General features: G+C 43.1%; 1 protein-coding gene across 1 annotated transcript in view; it reads right to left on the bottom strand.

Annotated features, from left to right (window-relative positions):
• The window catches only part of LOC137377341 (L-lactate dehydrogenase A chain-like), a 44880-nt gene that overhangs the window by 11078 nt on the left and 15324 nt on the right, over positions 1–18478 (bottom strand). The window contains exons 4-6 of the mRNA XM_068046922.1: positions 17551–17724; positions 14493–14598; positions 9921–10044 (exon numbers count right to left, since the gene is read on the bottom strand). Coding sequence (XP_067903023.1) covers positions 9921–10044; positions 14493–14598; positions 17551–17724 — 404 coding nt within the window. The remainder of the gene's footprint in view (positions 1–9920; positions 10045–14492; positions 14599–17550; positions 17725–18478) is intronic.

Genomic DNA, 18478 nt, shown 5'->3' with positions numbered 1-18478 from the left:
TATGTAATCAATAACCGTTATGATTGGATCATGTCCAGCCAGGATGGGCTGAGTAACTGTTAGAAAAATGTATAAGTATGCATGATTTTCCTTTGTTTGGTGGAGAGGCATCTGGACAGAGCAGTGACCTGCTCCCCGCTGGCGTAACTCAATAAACTGTTTGACATTGGAGCAGACCTGAGTGTCGAGTGATTCTTCTAGATTCATTCCCGCTAACACTTTGCATCAGTATTCACCAAAGAGAAGGACTTGGTGGCTGATGAGCCTAGGGAAGGGAGTGGAGATAGTCTCAGTCACCTCATTACCAAAAAGGAGGAGGTGTTGGGTGTCTTGCAAAGCATTAAGGTAGATAAGTCCCCAGGGCCTGATGGGATCTACCCCAGAATACTAAGGGAGGCAAGGGAAGAAATTGCTGGGACCTTGACAGAAATCTTTGCATCCTCATTGACTACAGGTGAGGTCCCAGAGGACTGGAGAATAGCCAATGTTGTTCCTTTGTTTAAGAAGGGTAGCAAGGATAATCCAGGAAATTATAGGCTGGTGAGCCTTACATCAGTGGTAGGGAAATTATTAGAGAGGATTCTTCGGGACAGGATTTACTCCCATTTGGAAACAAACAAACTTATTAGCGAGAGGCAGCATGGTTTTGTGAAGGGGAGGTCATGTCTCACTAATTTGATTGAGTTTTTTGAGGAAGTGACAAAGAAGGAAGGGCAGTGGATGTTATCTATATGGACTTCAGTAAAGCCTTTGACAAGGTCCCTCATGGCAGACTGGTACAAAAGGTGAAGTCACACGGGATCAGAGGTGAGCTGGCAAGATGGATACAGCACTGGCTGTGTCATAGAAGACAAAGGGTAGCAGTGGAAGGGTGCTTTTCTGAATGGAGGGATGTGACTAGTGGTGTTCCGCAGGGATCTGTGCTGGGAACTTTGCTGTTTGTAGTATATATAAATGATTTGGAGGAAAATGTAGCTGGTCTGATTAGTAAGTTTGCGGACAACACAAAGGTTGGTGGAGTTGCGGATAATGATGAGGATTGTCAGAGAATACAGCAGGATATAGATCGGTTGGAGACTTGGGCGGAGAAATGGCAGATGGAGTTTAATCCGGACAAATGTGGCGTAATGCATTTTGGAAGATCTAATGCAGGTGGGAAGTATACAGTAAATGGCAGAACCCTTAGGAGTATTGACAGGCAGAGAGATCTGGGCGTACAGGTCCACAGGTCACTGAAAGTGGCAACGCAAGTGGATAAGGTAATCAAGAAGGCATAACGGCATGCTTGCCTTCATCGGTCAGGGCATAGAGTATAAAAATTGGCAAGTCATGCTGCAGTTGTATAGAACTTTAGTTAGGCCACATTTAGAATATTGCGTGCAATTCTGGTTGCCACACTACCAGAAGGACGTGGAGGCTTTGGAGAGGGTACAGAAGAGGTTTACCAGGATGTTGCCTGGTCTGGAGGGCATTAGCTATGAGGAGAGGTTGGATAAACTCGGATTGTTTTCACTGGAACGATGGAGGTGGAGGGGTGACATGATAGAGGTTTACAAAGTTATGAGCGGCATGGACAGAGTGGATAGTCAGAAGCTTTTTCCCAGGGTGGAAGAGTCAGTTACTAGGGGAAATAGGTTTAAGGTGAGAGGGGCAAAGTTTAGAGGGGATGTGCAAGGCAAGTTCTTTACACAGAGGGTGGTGAGTGCCTGGAACTTGCTGTCGGGGGAGATGGTGGAATCAGATACGATAATGACGTTTAAGAGACATCTTGACAAATACATGAATAGGATGGGAATAGAGGGATACGGTCCCCGGAAGTGCAAAAGGTTTTAGTTTAGGCAGGCATCAAGATCGGTGCAGGCTTGGAGGGCTGAATGGCCTTTTCCTGTGCTGTACTGTTCTTTGTTCTTTGTCTTTGTGTGTTTAGACAACTGTAGGAACAGCTGAATCAGCCATTGAAATAGCATGCAGTGCAGCTTCAGATTGGATAAGTTATCTATCTTGTCAGATCTCCGAGGTTGCTTTTACTTCTCAGTCTAGATTTGTTTGCTTGGTCGGAGGGAAGTATGAATGAGACAGGCCTCATGCTGAGATTTTTTTTAGAATTAGAATTAGAACATTACAGCGCAGTACAGGCCCTTCGGCCCTCGATGTTGCGCCGACCTGTGAAACCATCTGACCTACACTATTCCATTTTCATCCATATGTCTATCCAATCACCACTTAAATGCCCTTAAAGTTGGCGAGTCTACTACTGTTGCAGGCAGGGCGTTCCACGCCCCTACTACTCTCTGAGTAAAGAAACTACCTCTAACATCTGTCCTATATCTATCACCCCTCAACTTAAAGCTATGTCCCCTCGTGTTTGCCATCACCATCCGAGGAAAAAGACTCTCACTATCCACCCTAACTAACCCACTGATTATCTTATATGTCTCTATTAAGTCACCTCTCCTCCTCCTTCTCTCCAACGAAAACAACCTCAAGTCCCTCAGCCTTTCCTCGTAAGACCTTCCCTCCATACCAGGCAACATCCTAGTAAATCTCCTCTGCACCCTTTCCAAAGCTTCCACATCCTTCCTATAATGCGGTGACCAGAACTGCACGCAATACCCCAGGTGCGGTCTCACCAGAGTTTTGTACAGCTGCAGCATGACCTCGTGGCTCCGAAACTCGATCCCCCTACTGATAAAAGCTACCATATGCCTTCTTAACAGCCCTATTAACCTTGGTAGCAACTTTCAGGGATTTATGTACCTGGACACCAAGATCTCTCTGTTCAACTACACTACCAAGAATCTTCCCATTAGCCCAGTACTCTGCATTCCTGTTACTCCTTCCAAAGTGAATCACCTCACACTTTTCCGCATTAAACTCCATTTGCCATCTCTCAGCCCAGCTCTGCAGCCTATCTATGTCCCTCTGTACATCCTTCGGCACTATCCACAACTCCACCGACCTTCGTGTCATCCACAAATTTACTAACCCACCCTTCTACACCCTCTTCCAGGTCATTTATAAAAATGACAAACAGCAGTGGCCCCAAAACAGATCCTTGCGGTACACCACTAGTAACTAAACTCCAGGATGAACATTTGCCATCAACCACCGCCCTCTGTCTTCTTTCAGCTAGCCAATTTCTGATCCAAAGCTCTAAATCACCTTCAACCCCATACTTCCGTATTTTCTGCAATAGCCTACCGTGGGAAACCTTATCAAACGCCTTACTGAAATCCATATACACCACATCCACGGCTTTACCCTCATCCACCTGTTTGGTCACCTTCTCGAAAAACTCAATAAGGTTTGTGAGGCACGACCTACCCTTCACAAAACCATGCTGACTATCGCTAATGAACTTATTCTTTTCAAGATGATTATAGATCCTGTCTCTTGTAACCTTTTCCAACATTTTACCCACAACCGAAGTAAGGCTCACAGGTCTATAATTACCAGGGCTGTCTCTACTCCCCTTCTTGAACAAGGGGACAACATTTGCTATCCTCCAGTCTTCCGGCACTATTCCTGTCGACAATGACGACATAAAGATCAAGGACAAAGGCTCTGCAATTTCCTCCCTAGCTTCCCAGAGAATCCTAGGATAAATCCCATCTGGCCCAGGGCACTTATCTATTTTCACACTTTCCAAAATTGATAACACCTCCTCCTTGTGAACCTCAATCCCATCTAGCCTAGTAGTCTGAATCTCAGTATTCTCCTCGACAACATTTTCTTTCTCTACTGTAAATACTGACGAAAAATATTCATTTAACGCTTCCCCTATCTCCTCTGATTCCACACACAACTTCCCACTACTATCCTTGATTGGCCCTAATCTAACTCTAGTCATTCTTTTATTCCTGATATACCTATAGAAAGCCTTAGGGTTTTCCTTGATCCTATCCGCCAATGACTTCTCATGTCCTCTCCTTGCTCTTCTTAGCTCTCCCTTTAGATCCTTCCTGGCTAGCTTGTAACTCTCAAGCGCCCTAACTGAGCCTTCACGTCTCATCCTTACATAAGCCTTCTTCTTCCTCTTGACAAGCGCTTCAACTTCTTTAGTAAACCACGGCTCCCTCGCTCGACAACTTCCTCCCTGCCTGACAGGTACATACTTATCAAGGACACGCAGTAGCTGCTCCTTGAATAAGCTCCACATTTCGATTGTTCCCATCCCCTGCAGTTTCCTTCCCCATCCTACGCATCCTAAATCTTGCCTAATCGCATCATAATTTCCTTTCCCCCAGCTATAATTCTTGCCCTGCGGTATATACCTGTCCCTGCCCATCGCTAAGGTAAACCTAACCGAATTGTGATCACTATCACCAAAGTGCTCACCTACATCTAAATCTAACACCTGGCCGGGTTCATTACCCAGTACCAAATCCAATGTGGCATCGCCCCTGGTTGGCCTGTCTACATACTGCGTCAGAAAACCCTCCTGCACACACCGGACAAAAACTGACCCATAAAAGTACTTGAACTATAGTATTTCCAGTCAATATTTGGAAAGTTAAAGTCCCCCATAACAACTACCCTGTTACTCTTGCCCCTGTCGAGAATCATCTTCACTATCCTTTCCTCTACATCTCTGGAACTATTCGGAGGTCTATAGAAGACTCCCAACAGGGTGACCTCTCCTCTCCTGTTTCTAACCTCGGCCCATACTACCTCAGTAGACGAGTCCTCAAACGTCCTTTCTGTCGCTGTAATACTCTCCTTGATTAACAATACCACACCCGCCCCCCCCTTTTACCATCTTCTCTGTTCTTACTGAAACATCTAAATCCCGGAACCTGCAACATCCATTCCTGCCCCTGCTCTACCCATCTTTGGGATGGTTGGAACAAGGCTTCCATCATGGACAGAGAGATAGATGAAGCTATGATATTCATAATCTGGACCACCCTCATGCCGAATCCATCAAAAATGTCCACTGATTCAATAAAAGGCCATTCCATAGTGTTATTAACACTGGACTTTTGTTAGTATGGTTATGTTTTAAAAGCTGTGATCTTTAATGCAGTGTAAATTCTGCCCAGAGACAAGCCAGGGATCAAGGAATCCAGATCAAAGACCCTGTTGAAATCAGGGTGCAAGGTTGTAACACCTGAAGGACAATGGGTTTCATTCTCCCAGACTCTCTGATGGTAAACAGGGAGTCAGGGGGTTCAAAAAATGCAGATTCGAGTTGCAATTTTGAAATCCTGAAAACAAAGGAAGCCCCAGGTTGTTTTGCTCTGGTCAGACTTATGGACTGCTGAGAATTGTAAAAAGCAAATGACTTTTGATCTGAATAAATTCAACAGGCTTTCCTAGAGCAGGCAGGCTGCAAGGAAGAAAGGAAGACGTGCAAGCAATCAGTGGCAGCCTCGAGAGAGAGAGAGAGAAAAACAATAGTTCTCCGAGAACCCATGCAGTAATCGGCTGCTAAGACTTGAATCCAATTCAAAAGCTGAGCTGCGCAGAGGCGAAAAGACCAATGGTCTTTCAGAGATTGCCTTTTTAACGGAAGCCAGCTGAATGTGCTCGGGAGAAGTGAACGAAGAAGACATTGGTTTTGAGAAGGTCTGGGAGATCCAACCCATTGCAGCTGGGAAGAGTTTGGGACTTTTAACTGCAAGGATACCTTTTAGCTGAGAACATTGCACAATGTTTCAGATGGTTTCACAGGTCGGCGCAACATCGAGGGCTGAAGGGCCTGTACTGCGCTGTAATGTTCTATGTATAAATGTGGTATGGGGTTTTCAAGTCTGTTAATGAGTTAATGGGAAATATCTTTCTCTGTAATTTGGTGGATTAGCTACCTACTAAATATTGTTTCATTTTAATTATTATAGTAAAAGTCTTAACAAGTGAAATCTTGTCATGTAATTCTTTAATCAGTCTGGGGAGTTCATATCTCTTGTTTTAAAGTTAACAGTTTCTACTGAGGTCGTAACAATAGAACTTCATTCTCCTTTTCCTTGGGAACCTCACCTTTCCATTAGCCAGCCAGAGGGTTGACCCACTGCCGAGGCAGTTGTCTACTTAGGAGCAGTCAAAAAAGGTTTAGCCATCACTTCATGGTGAAGACAGTAACAGCTAAACTAGCCTGGGCTTTCCTCATGGCTATGGTGACCATCCTCAAATAAATAACCTTAAGACTGGAGGCTTCCAAGCCCACAGAGGAAAGTGGATTAAAGGCAAAGGGGACCAATGTGTTGCATCCAATTTAGTGTCACCTACTGTGACAGATGGAGACAATGGGGAACTGCAGCTAACTGGGCTGTCTTTTATCTAACAGCCTGCTAACCGAAAATACTTGAGGAAAAAGAAACATTTACACATGCGTGTTACTTTATCACATCTATTGGAGAATGGTCAAAGCACTTCACAGCCAATGAATTACTTTGAAATACAGTGACTGCTGTTACGTAGGAGATCAAAAGATAAGCTGAATAATTTTGACCAATTTGGCCCAGCATACATCACTGGACTTTCAGACTAGAATGGTCAGCAGCAAGACCATTGGTGTGTGCTTCAAGAGTGGCCTGAGCCCTCACTGGATCCAAGCTCGTTAATGCTAACCAATGCCAAACTATATCCACAGTGTATGACTGGTGTTGGCAGAAATGTAATCCTTGCCTTTTTCTTGGTTAAGGCATCACTTTGTTGTGAATGATGCAAAAATGACAATGAAGCTCAAATTTATCAGAACTTTGCCAGTGGATTTCTCCTTACGTTTTATGCTCCTGTTAATACCCCTTTCAATGATTCGGTGGGATCTCTGAAGCTGGTCCCAACAAAGAACCTGAGACACATTTGAAAGTATGTCGTTGGTCTAGAACAGTTACCTCGGGCATCTCCTGTGTCTATAAATGATGCTAAAACACATGGACAAACTGTCGGAATCTTTAGTGTTGACAAGAGATAAATTACTGCAGGCGTCAGATGGTGCTGAAGTAACAGAGGGGTGGGTGAAATTGGGCAATGCAGAGCTTTGATTGAGGCAAGTGGTCATACCTGTCTCCCGATATTGACTGCGGGATTTTAAACCAACAGAACAAAGGTGGTGATTATTCAATTTTTTAAAATTATGTTTGATCTCGAACAACTCTCCTACATTAATAAACAGAACTAAACTAAGAGGATTAACGATTCCAACTAATCAACTTTGTTATGTATTCTGAATTAGATTTCCCAGATTATGGAATGCGTGGGGTTGCTGGGGTTGGGTGAGGGAGATTGACAGATCTGGACCCTGATGAATGCTGCAGTGTTTCATATAAATGCCAAGTACAGAGGATTTCATTGACTGCTCACTGTCCCAGAATAGATGATGTATGCTTGAAAACTGTTAACATTACACTAGCCCGCCACTGTATTTTTCAAAAGGCAAACAGAATTTTAAAGAAAAATGTTTTTTTTAAACTTGCTTTTAATGCTTTTAAAATGATGACATCTTGCCTTTAGTACCCTTAGGAACAGGTGTAGGCCATTCAGCCCCACAAACCTATTCCTCCATTCAATGAGATCATGGCTGATCTGTGAACTAACTCCATATACACGCTTTTTGCCCCATATCCCTTAATATCTTAGGTTAACAAAAATCTATCAATCTCAGATTTAAAATTTATGGTTGATCTAGCGTCAATTGCCATTTATGGAAGAGTGTTACAAACTTCTACCACCCATTGTGTGTAGAAGTGTTTCCTAATTTCTCTCCTGAAAGATCTGGCTCTAATTTTTAGACCATGCTCCTTAGTCCTAGACTCCCCAACCAGGGGAAACAGTTTCCCTCTATGTACCTTATCTGTTCCCCTTAATATCTTGAAAACTTCAACCAAATTGCTCCTTAACCTTCTAAATTCCAGGGAATACAGCATCCATTCAATATTTTGTTTATCTGAATTGTGTTAATAATTGAATATACCACTCTCTGTGTAACTTCCATATGCACTGATAAATCATTTCAAACTGAACTCTCGATGATTGAGGCCAGAAACTATCAACCACTTTGCACATCATTGCCACAAGAGAGAACCAGCATGCTCACTCTTCCCAAACATGCTACAAACTTTCAAATTGAGAAACCGGGGTAAAAAGACCTAGCCTGATCATGCAGGAGACCACCAAGGCTGAGAAGAGATTGAGTGGGTGAGCTCCCCTACAGATTAATAGATAAATACAATGTACTCTGTCTTTCTAAGGACTACAACAAAGAAAGACTTGCATTTATATAACACCTTTCAAGACCACAGGACGTCCCAAAATGCTTTAAAGCCAATGAAGTACTTTTGAAGTCACTGTTGCAATGTAGAAAACATGGTAGCCAACATGCACACAACAAACTCCACAAACAGCAATCTAATAATGAATAACCAGACAATCTGCTTTTGTGATATTGATTGACAAATAAATAATGGCCAGGATACCAGGGATAACTCCCCTGCTCTTCTTCCAAATAGTGCCATGTGATCTTTTACATTCACCTGAGAGGGCAGACAGCGCCTTGGTTTAACAGTTCACTCGACAGACAGCACCTCGGGCAGTGCAGCACTCCCTCAGTACTGCACTGGCATGTCAGTCTTGATTTTTGTGCTCAAGTCCTTGAGCAGGGCTCAAGGAGCAGGAACCCAAACTGAGCGTCACTGAGCAGGTAGAATTAAGCAGATCTGTTGGGTAAAGATTGTGATGGAGAAAATTCAGTAGAAAAAATGGACAGCATTTTTACTGACCTGACCTGCAGGACCCCATGGTGGGGAGAGCGTTGACTGGGATGGGGAGGATGGGTGGATTAGGACGGGATGTAAATATCCCATAGCACTGTTTCAAAGAGCAGTGGAGTTCTCCCTGGTGTCCTGGCCAATATTTGTCCCTCAATCACCGCATTATCTGGTCATTATCACATTGCTGTTTGTAGCAGTTTGCTATGCACAAATTAGCTGCCACGTTTCCTAACATTGCATCAATGACTACATGTCAAAAAGTACTAAATTGGCTGTAAATCACTTTGGGATGTCCACTGGTCATGAAAGGTGCTATATAAAAGCAAGTTTTTCTATTTATTGAATCTGCTTCCACCACCCTTTCAGGCAGATCACAGCAGCTCATTGTCATAGTGTCATAGAGTTATTTACGGCATAGATGGAGGCCATTTGGCCCATCGCGTCCATACCGGGTCTACAACATGTAAATTTATTTTTCTTCATGTTGCCTCTCTCGTCCCTTTGCCAATCGCTTTCACTCTGTGTCCTCTGGTTACTGGCGCTTCTGCAAACGGAAACTGTTTCTCTTAATTTACTCAGTAAAAACTGTTCATAATTTTGAACATATCTATAAAATATCCACTTAACCTCTGATCTAAGGAGAATAATCCTAGCTCTCCGCAAAACTGAAGTCGCTTATCCAGGTACCATTCTAGTATATTTCTTCTGCACCCTCTGAAGGCCTTGACATCCTTCCTAAAGCATGGCAACCAGAATTGTATACATTAATCCAGCTGAGACCTAACATTTACCATAACATCTTTCCTTTTGCACTCTATGCCTTAATATTAAAGCCAAGGCTCCCATATGCTTTCTTAACAGAGTTCTCATCTTCTTCTGTCACCTTCAAAGATGTAAATATATTCAATATGCCTCTACTAAACAAAATGACATGGTTAATTCAGTATTTGAGATGTGGTCGTAATCACATTAAATACGTTTAGCATCTAAGTGTTTCGCTCTTTAAATAATTACTTCATTCAAAAAGATCTGTTGCGTGCTGGTATAATGTTGCTTCAAATATTTAACGTGGCTAATTTATAACTTCTTATACTTTTTGGAGAAAATAGCACTTGCAAAAATGCTATCCCAGTTACCACTTGTTGTGTTGAGTATGAAATTTGCACTAATGTTTACACAGTAATGGAATGGCAGCTATTTAAAACCTACTTTTACATTGATGGACACCAGGTGGATGGACCTGAGATTTTTCAAAATTGCATTCACAATACTAGCTACGCTTAAACCAATGGCCCAAGAAGTGTATCCTTTCAGCCTTATAACATCATGCATGCTATAGTGGGAAGTAAAAAAGAACAGTTATTAAAACCCATCTCCACCTTAAAGTATTCTTTGAGATTCCACATCACACAATTCTACTTTAGTTAAAGAGTCATTTGCAGCAGACATCTTTTGTGTTTTACATAAAAGTGAAACATTTACAAACCATAATAGTACAATATAAATACTAAATGACTCAGTGATATACCGAGTGTCCAATCTCCAGCTCCAGAACATAAAAACATACAAAGATAAGAAATAGGAGCTGGAGTAAGTCATTTAGCCCTTTGAGCCTACTCCGCTATTTAATAAGATCGTGGTTGATTTCTACTTCAACTCCACCTTCACCAACTATCCCAATACCCCGTAAATCCCTTAACACCCAAATTAAATTTTATGGTTCATGATTCCATGTGAATCCCTCGATGGGGATAACCCTGGAACCCGATGCCATTTTTAAAGGGATGCCGGGTGGGAGGGTATGGGTCTGGCATATGCCTCCAATTAAGTGCCTTTGAGCTCATTGAAGAGCAGCAGATTTTCATTTTCAAAACAAGGGAACGTGGAGGAGGCCAAGGTGGGGAACTCGCCAGGGTGTTCAAGTCGTGAACACTGTGGGGACTGTGAGGGCAATGGGAAGGGCTGATTAAAAATAATGCAGAGGCATAAAGTAAAGCTCAGCTGTTTCAAACGTGTCACAGAGTGGCCATTGATGCAGCTGCAAGACTTGCTATTCTCAATGATGAGTGGCAGGAATCCAGAGAGGGACGTGAGGCTGCTGGCATCAGTTGGGCAGCTGGGGTTGGCAGGGGAAGGCCTGGTGAATACACAAAGCCATTCAGATGGGAACAGGCTTCTCTGATATTGGATAGAGCAGCCAAGATGAACTGCGGCAGATGAAACTTCCTGGACAGCCAGAATCCAGAGGAGCACAGCTGGGGGTTACAAGGGGAGGAAGGCACTACCCAAGATATCAGGACACAGTCTAGGAGTCAGCTACCTGCAAATAACAGAGTCCCAGTGCTGTAGGAGCCTGTGCCTATCCAGGCAGATGGTCTCGGACCTGTGTGCTCTGATCCACAATGACCCCCATGGCAGTCCCCTACCTGCAGTCGCCCAAAACTTCTATGCAACTAGGTTATTCCAGGGATCAGCTGTGGACCTATGAGGCATCGCACAGTCGGTAGCTCATCAGACAGGTCACAGATGCCATTTTCAGGAAGGCAGGGACTACACCCACTTTGACACACATGGGCCTGTGCAGGCACAGAGGGCAGTGGGTTTCACTTCCATCACTGGATTCCCCCAGGTGCAGGGCATTATCAATTGCGCCCATGTAGTCATCAAGGCACACAGTGACCAGCCAGTGAGATCCATCAACGGGAAGGGCTTCCACTCCCTCAACATCCAACTGGTCTGTAAGCACAACAAGAGCTTCCTCTATGTGTGCATTCACTTTCCTGCCATGACTCCTTCATGCTTCTCCAGTCCAATGCCTCGGTCCTTCACTCCAAAATGCATGGATGGATCCAAGGGGCCAAGGGAAATCCCCTGAAGAGATGGCTACTGACCCCACTATGGGAGCCCCAGACAGAAGCACAGAGGCGAGACAACCAATGCCACCTGTTCAGGTGGCCAACTATTGAGCAAGCCATCGGGTTTGTGAAGATACAATTCTGATGCCTGGACTGGTGCCCTCCAGTGCCCTCCTGCAAGGCTCTCTGGTCTGCTGTGCTCTCCAGAGTGGTGTTGACCTTGAGGACTGTGAGGCCCTGGAAGGAGACTGCTCATCTGGGGAGGACCAGAAGGTAAGAGAGGAGGAAGATGGGGCAGAGGGGATAACACAGAACAGAGAGGTGTCTCTGCTGCATGACGAGGTGACCTCCTCCTGCCACCTTCCGGGAAGAGGACCTCCCTGCCCTCCCTCACGGCCTGCAGCTTTAGATCTAGGTCAGCATCGATGAAGTGAGGGTCTTCCCAACCCCGAGTGCCAGGTCTCCAGCTCCCCTGTGACATTTAGCTTCTATCTGGTGCAATGGAAGGTTTTGGCACAAAACGCAGATCTTTCTTGCAGGACAACTAGCAGCCTCAATGATGGCTGACATGGAGTGTCTAAATGAGCCTCACACTTCATCTGACCCACCTCCATTTTGACTCCCACTAGCTCTAAGCGGACAGGAAACCTGCCTCCACACCAATTATGGGCTTACCCATTTGAAAATTGCCATCTGAATCAGTTTCCCACCACAGGCGGGTTTCTGACCCAAAACTGGACCCAGTTCCTATTTCTCGCCTCCATAATGAAAATCTAGCCCAATATATCAGTTGAGGCTTAACCAATGATTGATAAAGGTTTAGTTTAACTTTCTTGCTTTTGCACTCTATGCCTCTACTTATGAAGCTCAGGATCCCATATGTATTTTTTAAAAAACAGCTTTATCAGCTCTTTCTGTCACCTTCAAACATTTGTGTATGTGAACCCCCAGCAGATGTTTTGTGTAATGCCAATTTATAGCCTTCTTGGGAACGATAATGCCATTTATAACATCTGCTCACTTTATGGTTTGATTTATGCATTTTTAATGACAATAACACCACACTATTTGAAGTCAATTAATTATGAGTGAAGTGAATAGGAACCAGTTAATCAGATAAAAAGTCATACACATTACTAACAATCCATCCAAATAGAGTACAAGCATTTAGAAAGTGAATTTACTGATTCATTCATGTATGAACATTGGAGTAAAGAATGACAGTGCATAGAACATATAAATAGACTGATAATGTGAAAGAACAAGAGTATATTTATTCATTTCATTTTAAACTCTTGATTGTGACATAGGCAGAGAATGAGGAAAGGAGACATCAACTTGATCTGTATACTGTCTTTAATACAAAAAGAAAATCAAGGTGTTTCATGATTAGTGTTGAAATGGAAGCCAAGGCAGGAAAACATACATTAGGAGATGTGGCCAAAAAGATGGGTTTATGAGAAGGTTTTCAAAGATGGAGAGAAAGGTAGAGAAATATATAAGAGAGAGTTCTAGAGAGCAGGATGAATGCAGCTGATGTTGGGGCAAAGTAGGTGGCGGGGACAGGGGGCGGGGATGGGAGCACTGGGGGAGGGGTTGGGAATGGGGCTATGGGTATGGTGAATCAATAGAAGACCAGATTCAGAAGAACAGAGTGTTTGGGAGTTGATTGGACTGGAGAAGCTTGCAAGTGTAGGGTTGGGCAATGCCGTGAAGGGATTTAAAGTCTGGGATGAGGATTTTAAACTTAATATATTAGTGGATGGGAATCCAGTGAAGGTTAGTGATGTAGGGATAATGGGCAATAAGATTTAGTTTGAGACAAGGTACAATTGGTAGAGTTTTGGACAAGTTGAAGATTTGGTTAGAAAAGGTATGTGAGACAATATAAAGACTATTGGATTAGTCAAGTTTGTAATCACAAAGGCATGAACAAGGGTTTCAGCAGTAGAGAGGCTGATGTAGAAACGGAGGCGCGTATCGTTTCAGCCGTGCAAAGACACAGTCTTAGTGATGAATAGTATATGAGGTTCGAAGCTTAGCTCTAGGTCAAACAATTCACCAAGACTGTGAATGATCTAGTTCAGCCTGCGTGGCCAGAGAGGGGGATGGAGTCAATGGTAAGAGAGTAGTTTGTGAGGGAAGAGTCAAAGGCAATGGCTTTGGTTTTCCCCAATACTGAGCTGTCTGACTGATCAAGGGGAGGCAAGAAGTCACAGAAAGTGGTGGAAAGGTAGAATTGGGCGTTGTCAGCATATATGTGGAAGCTAACCCTCTGCCTATGGATCACATGTCCAGGGCTTTGTACAGATCAAGAAGAGGAGAGGCCGAGATGACAATTCGAGTGAGGGAAGAGAAGCTATTTCTGGAAAAGCAGAGGCTGCAGGGTGATCATGCAAAGCTACACAATGGAGGAGAGATATTGGAGGAGGAGGATGTGATTAACCATGTCAAATGCAACCAATAAGTCTAGGAGGACAAGGTGGGATAAAGATCCATAATCACAGTCACAATCATATAATCACATGTCATTCATAATTTTGGCAAGGGCAGTTTTAGTGTTGTGGGAAGAGCAAAAACTGAATTGAAAAGTTTCAAACAAGGAGCTTCAGGAGCGATGAGCAAGGATCTAGGAGGAAACCACATGTTTAAGAAAGGAAGGGTGAAGACAGGGTTGTAATTGGAAGGTCGATTGGGTCAGTTTTTTGTTTGAGAGAGGTGATGAAAGCAGTTTTGAGACAGAAAGAAAAATTTTAAATTGATAATTACTGTAAAGGAAACAAATATGTAACATTTTTGCCCATTGTCCCAATAAACATCTTACCAAAATCTCCGGCTCCAAGGATATTTTCACTTTTCACAAATGTAACAAGCACCCAGATCTGTCATCGTATGCAACCTTTCACAAGAACCCATTAATATTTACCTTTCTATAACCTTTCTATGAATATGATCTCCCTGCTCAGCTGGCAGTTTTTCATCTAATTGCTCCAAACTAATACCAGCCACATTTGCACTACTCCAAATAGCAACTACATTAAAGGCAAAAAAAACAGCATTAGTTGTAATGACATGTTTCATGCTTCATAAAGCACAAAACTCAGAAGGGTAAATGAAGTGGGGCTATGCTAATCATTAAGGACCAGGTGGCATCTTGAATAATCAGTAAAAAGATTGGTCATCACATTCTACCATGAAATAAACATTCAAGAAAGGCTCTCTTTCATTTAAGCATGTTCCCCCCAAAGTTGTGGGAGTAATACCCAGGAAGACCAATGCAATTGACACTGTTGCTATGGTATTCTTCAATAATAATTACCTGTTAGAAAAGCTGCTCTTACAAAATAAGTGAAAGAGATAAACCATTAGCAGTATGTGGAAAGCCTGATTGCACCCTGCTCATATTATGAATGCACTGGTAAACTATAATTATAGAATCAGAGAAATTTACAGTACAGAAACAGGCCATTCGGTCCATCATGTCTGTGCTGGTCCTGTGAAAGAGCAGCCATACTTAGTACCACACCCCTGAAATTTGTCCATTACTCTGTAAGTTCTTCGTCCTCAAAAAATCAGAGAAAGTTCTCACTACTGGTATCTACCCAGTGACCAACGTTCCCCCAAGCTTCAGGGGTGTGCAGTCCAGAACTTACCAGCCGGGGGGCAAACACAAGAAGTGCGTATGTGTGGCCACATGGCAATTTTAAAGGGGCTGTGCAGTGCAACAAATGGGCCCCGCACAGCAAAGGGAAATTAGAACACTGCCAGTGACCCATGTTAGCAATGTGTAAAGGACACACATGAAGAATGACCACTCGGGTGAAGTTCCAAAGGGCTGTTAGCCCCATGCATCTAGACCCTGGTGGGAGTCAAAGAGCAGTATATTGTAACTCTGCTTTAATGGCTTTAAATGGAGACATTTAAGAAGTTCTCTATTTTTCTGAGGTTGTGGAATCCTGCTTCAAACTATTGGTCAGTAAATACAACCAGCATCATTAGAACAACCTAGAAGAGTTTCTTAAGAAGGAATTTTCCTCCACACTAGATCAGATGGCACGTTGTTCAACCTTGCCTGTCTTAGAGCGAAGACCAAAGTACGGAAAATCCTCATCAGGGAACTCCTCTTTGCTGACGATGCTGCATTAACATCCCACATGGTAGAGTGTCTGCAGAGACTCATCAACAGGTTAGCGGCTGCCTGCAACGAATTTGGCCTAACCGTCAGCCTCAAGAAACCGAACATCATGGGACAGGATGTCAGAAATGCTCCATCCGTCAATATCAGCCAACACGCTCTGGAAGTGGTTCAAGAGTTCACCTACCTAGGCTCAACTATCACCAGTAACATGCCTCTTGATGCAGAAATCAACAAGCGCATGGGAAAGGCGTCCGCTGCTATGTCCAGATTGGCCAAGAGGGTGTGGGAAAATGGTGCACTGACACGGAACATAAAAGTCCGAGTGTATCAAGCCTGTGTCCTCCCCACCTTGCTCTATAACAGCGAGGCCTGGACAACGTATGTCAGCCAAGAGTGACGTCTCAACTCATTCCATCTTCGCTGCCTCCGGAGAGTCCTTGGCATCAGGTGGCAGGACCGTATCTCCAATGCAGAAGTCCTCAAGGCAACCAACATCCCCAGCATATACACCCTACTGAGCCAGCGGCGCTTGAGATGGCTTGGCCATGTGAGCCGCATGGAAGATGGCAGGATCCCCAAGGACGCATTGTACAGCGAGCTCGTCACTGGTACCAGACCCACCGGCCGTCCATGTCTCCGCTTTAAAGACGTCTGCAAACGCGACATGAAGTCCTGTGACATTGACCACAAGTCGCGGGAGACAGTTGCCAGTGATCGCTAGAGCTGGCGAACAGCCATAAATGCAGGGCTAAAGAGTATCGAGTCAAAGATATTTAGCAGTTGGCAGGAAAAAAGACAGAAGTGCAAGGAGAGAGCCAACTGTGTAACAGCCCTGACAATCAATTTTATCTGCAGCGCCTGTGGAAGAGTCTGTCACTCTAGAGTTGGCCTTTATAGCCACTCCAGGCACTGCTCCACAAACCACTGACCACCTCTAGGCGCTTACCCATTGTCTCTCGAGACAAGGAGGCCAAAGAAGAAGAAGAAGAAAGAGAGGTTTCTTACATTTTGTGGCCAAAGTAGTTCCGCTCAGTTGGAGGCAAATCTTACTGTGATTGGAGAACTGAGTGAACTATATCATCCACACTTGAAGATAATCCTTTAAACTCACAGCTGATTTTATCCCACAAATATTCGTGCTGCAATCTGCTTTTTAAAATTATTTAAACAAAAGCTTTTTCTTCATGATTTGTCTGGATGTTACTTTCAGCAGTTACATTAATCTGCAGCAATATTACATCTCTTCTAATTGCATTGTTCATTCTATTCAGCAATTGGCAAACATTACTCGAATTTGATATTAAAATGTGAATATTAGTAATGATTGTAATAATAGCACTTAATATTTGTATGTTTAAGGCTTTTCCTATCTAATTTCTCCCACTGCATCATCTCTTCACCATCTAGAATCATACGTTCCCCCTCCAAGCTTCTAACTGTCCAGCTTTCAAGTTTCTTTCTTGACCCTGGCTGGTGGACACTCTGATCACCTAACGAGAGGAATGATTTGATGTGGGCAAATTGGAGGTGTGATTTTTTTTTTCATCCACTGAGATGTAACTCTTTACCTTCTTACAGTGCTCCCCCGGCCGAAAAATGATTTGAGGTAAGAGTTTTAAAGCGATAGCCCTGGGATACAGTGACATTTTTCTGTTTAGGCATCAAACACTTGAGCCGCACTTTTCAGAAACATTTTCTGCGAAAAATAACCATCCAGATTGAAATGGAGGGAAAAGTGCAATTTGCATTGATCATTTAGAACAAAGCCAACAAAACTTATGCACCTCATAGGTATACATACAATACCTTTATGAATATTTTATCAAGTTGGTGGGGAATTACATACCACTTTCATCTCCTTGTTCACCGATGATATAAGCGTGAACACTAATTGGATTAATTCTCAACTTCGCACCTAGTAAAAAGCGAAACCTGGCAGTGTCTAAATCAGTACCCGTGCCAAGCACACGATGCTTTGGGAATCCACTCAGTTTCCAAGCAACGTAGGTCATTATGTCCACTGAAAAGTAAACAAAGTTCAGAAAAAAATTATTTCTCCTGTAATTGTAAAACAGTTAAAAATGGAAAATATACATGTGAAAAAAAAAATATTTTTATGGTTGACTATCCTATCATATGCTATCATCTGAAATTCTTGCTGTTTAAATGTAAAAGAAACTAGCATTATATTACAATTCATTAGTGAATATGAAGGATTTACTTTCATTGTGGTCTGCAGTAACACCATTGTAGACTGTCTGCATGAATAAAGATCTAACTGAAGACTAAAGAGGTGTTCTGATTAAACTAGGGGGTATCCACAAAACAGCAAATTGAAAATTCAGAGAATGGTACAAAAAGTGTGAGATAACTTTTTTTAATGTTATTACTGTTTGGTCATTTAGCGCTCATCACCTGACCTTTTAGATTCACATATAATATCAAAAATGTTGCCTAGATTTATTGGTGATACAAAACCTTAGAAAAGGAAGGAGAGAGCCTACTAAGAGCTAACACCATAGAACCAAATTCAGAGGAATCTCAATCGATTGTTTGGATGGATTGATAAGGTACAAATGTCAATTAATGTGGACAAATCCAATATGTTGAGACTGGGGAAGGGAAATATACAAAATAGGAAAGGAACCTTTTTGACTCAATTCAGGAGAGGGATCTAACTTATTGATGGATAGTTCATTGAAACCATCGATGCAATGGGCAACAGCAGGAAAAAAGAGAAAAATAATGTTCGGGTAAATATCCAGAGGGACAAA

This window comes from Heterodontus francisci, chromosome 14, assembly GCF_036365525.1.
Source record: "Heterodontus francisci isolate sHetFra1 chromosome 14, sHetFra1.hap1, whole genome shotgun sequence".
Lineage (NCBI taxonomy): Eukaryota > Metazoa > Chordata > Chondrichthyes > Heterodontiformes > Heterodontidae > Heterodontus > Heterodontus francisci.
The sequence above is the reverse complement of the archived record's forward strand: the minus strand, read 5'-3'. Positions and strand labels throughout refer to the sequence as shown.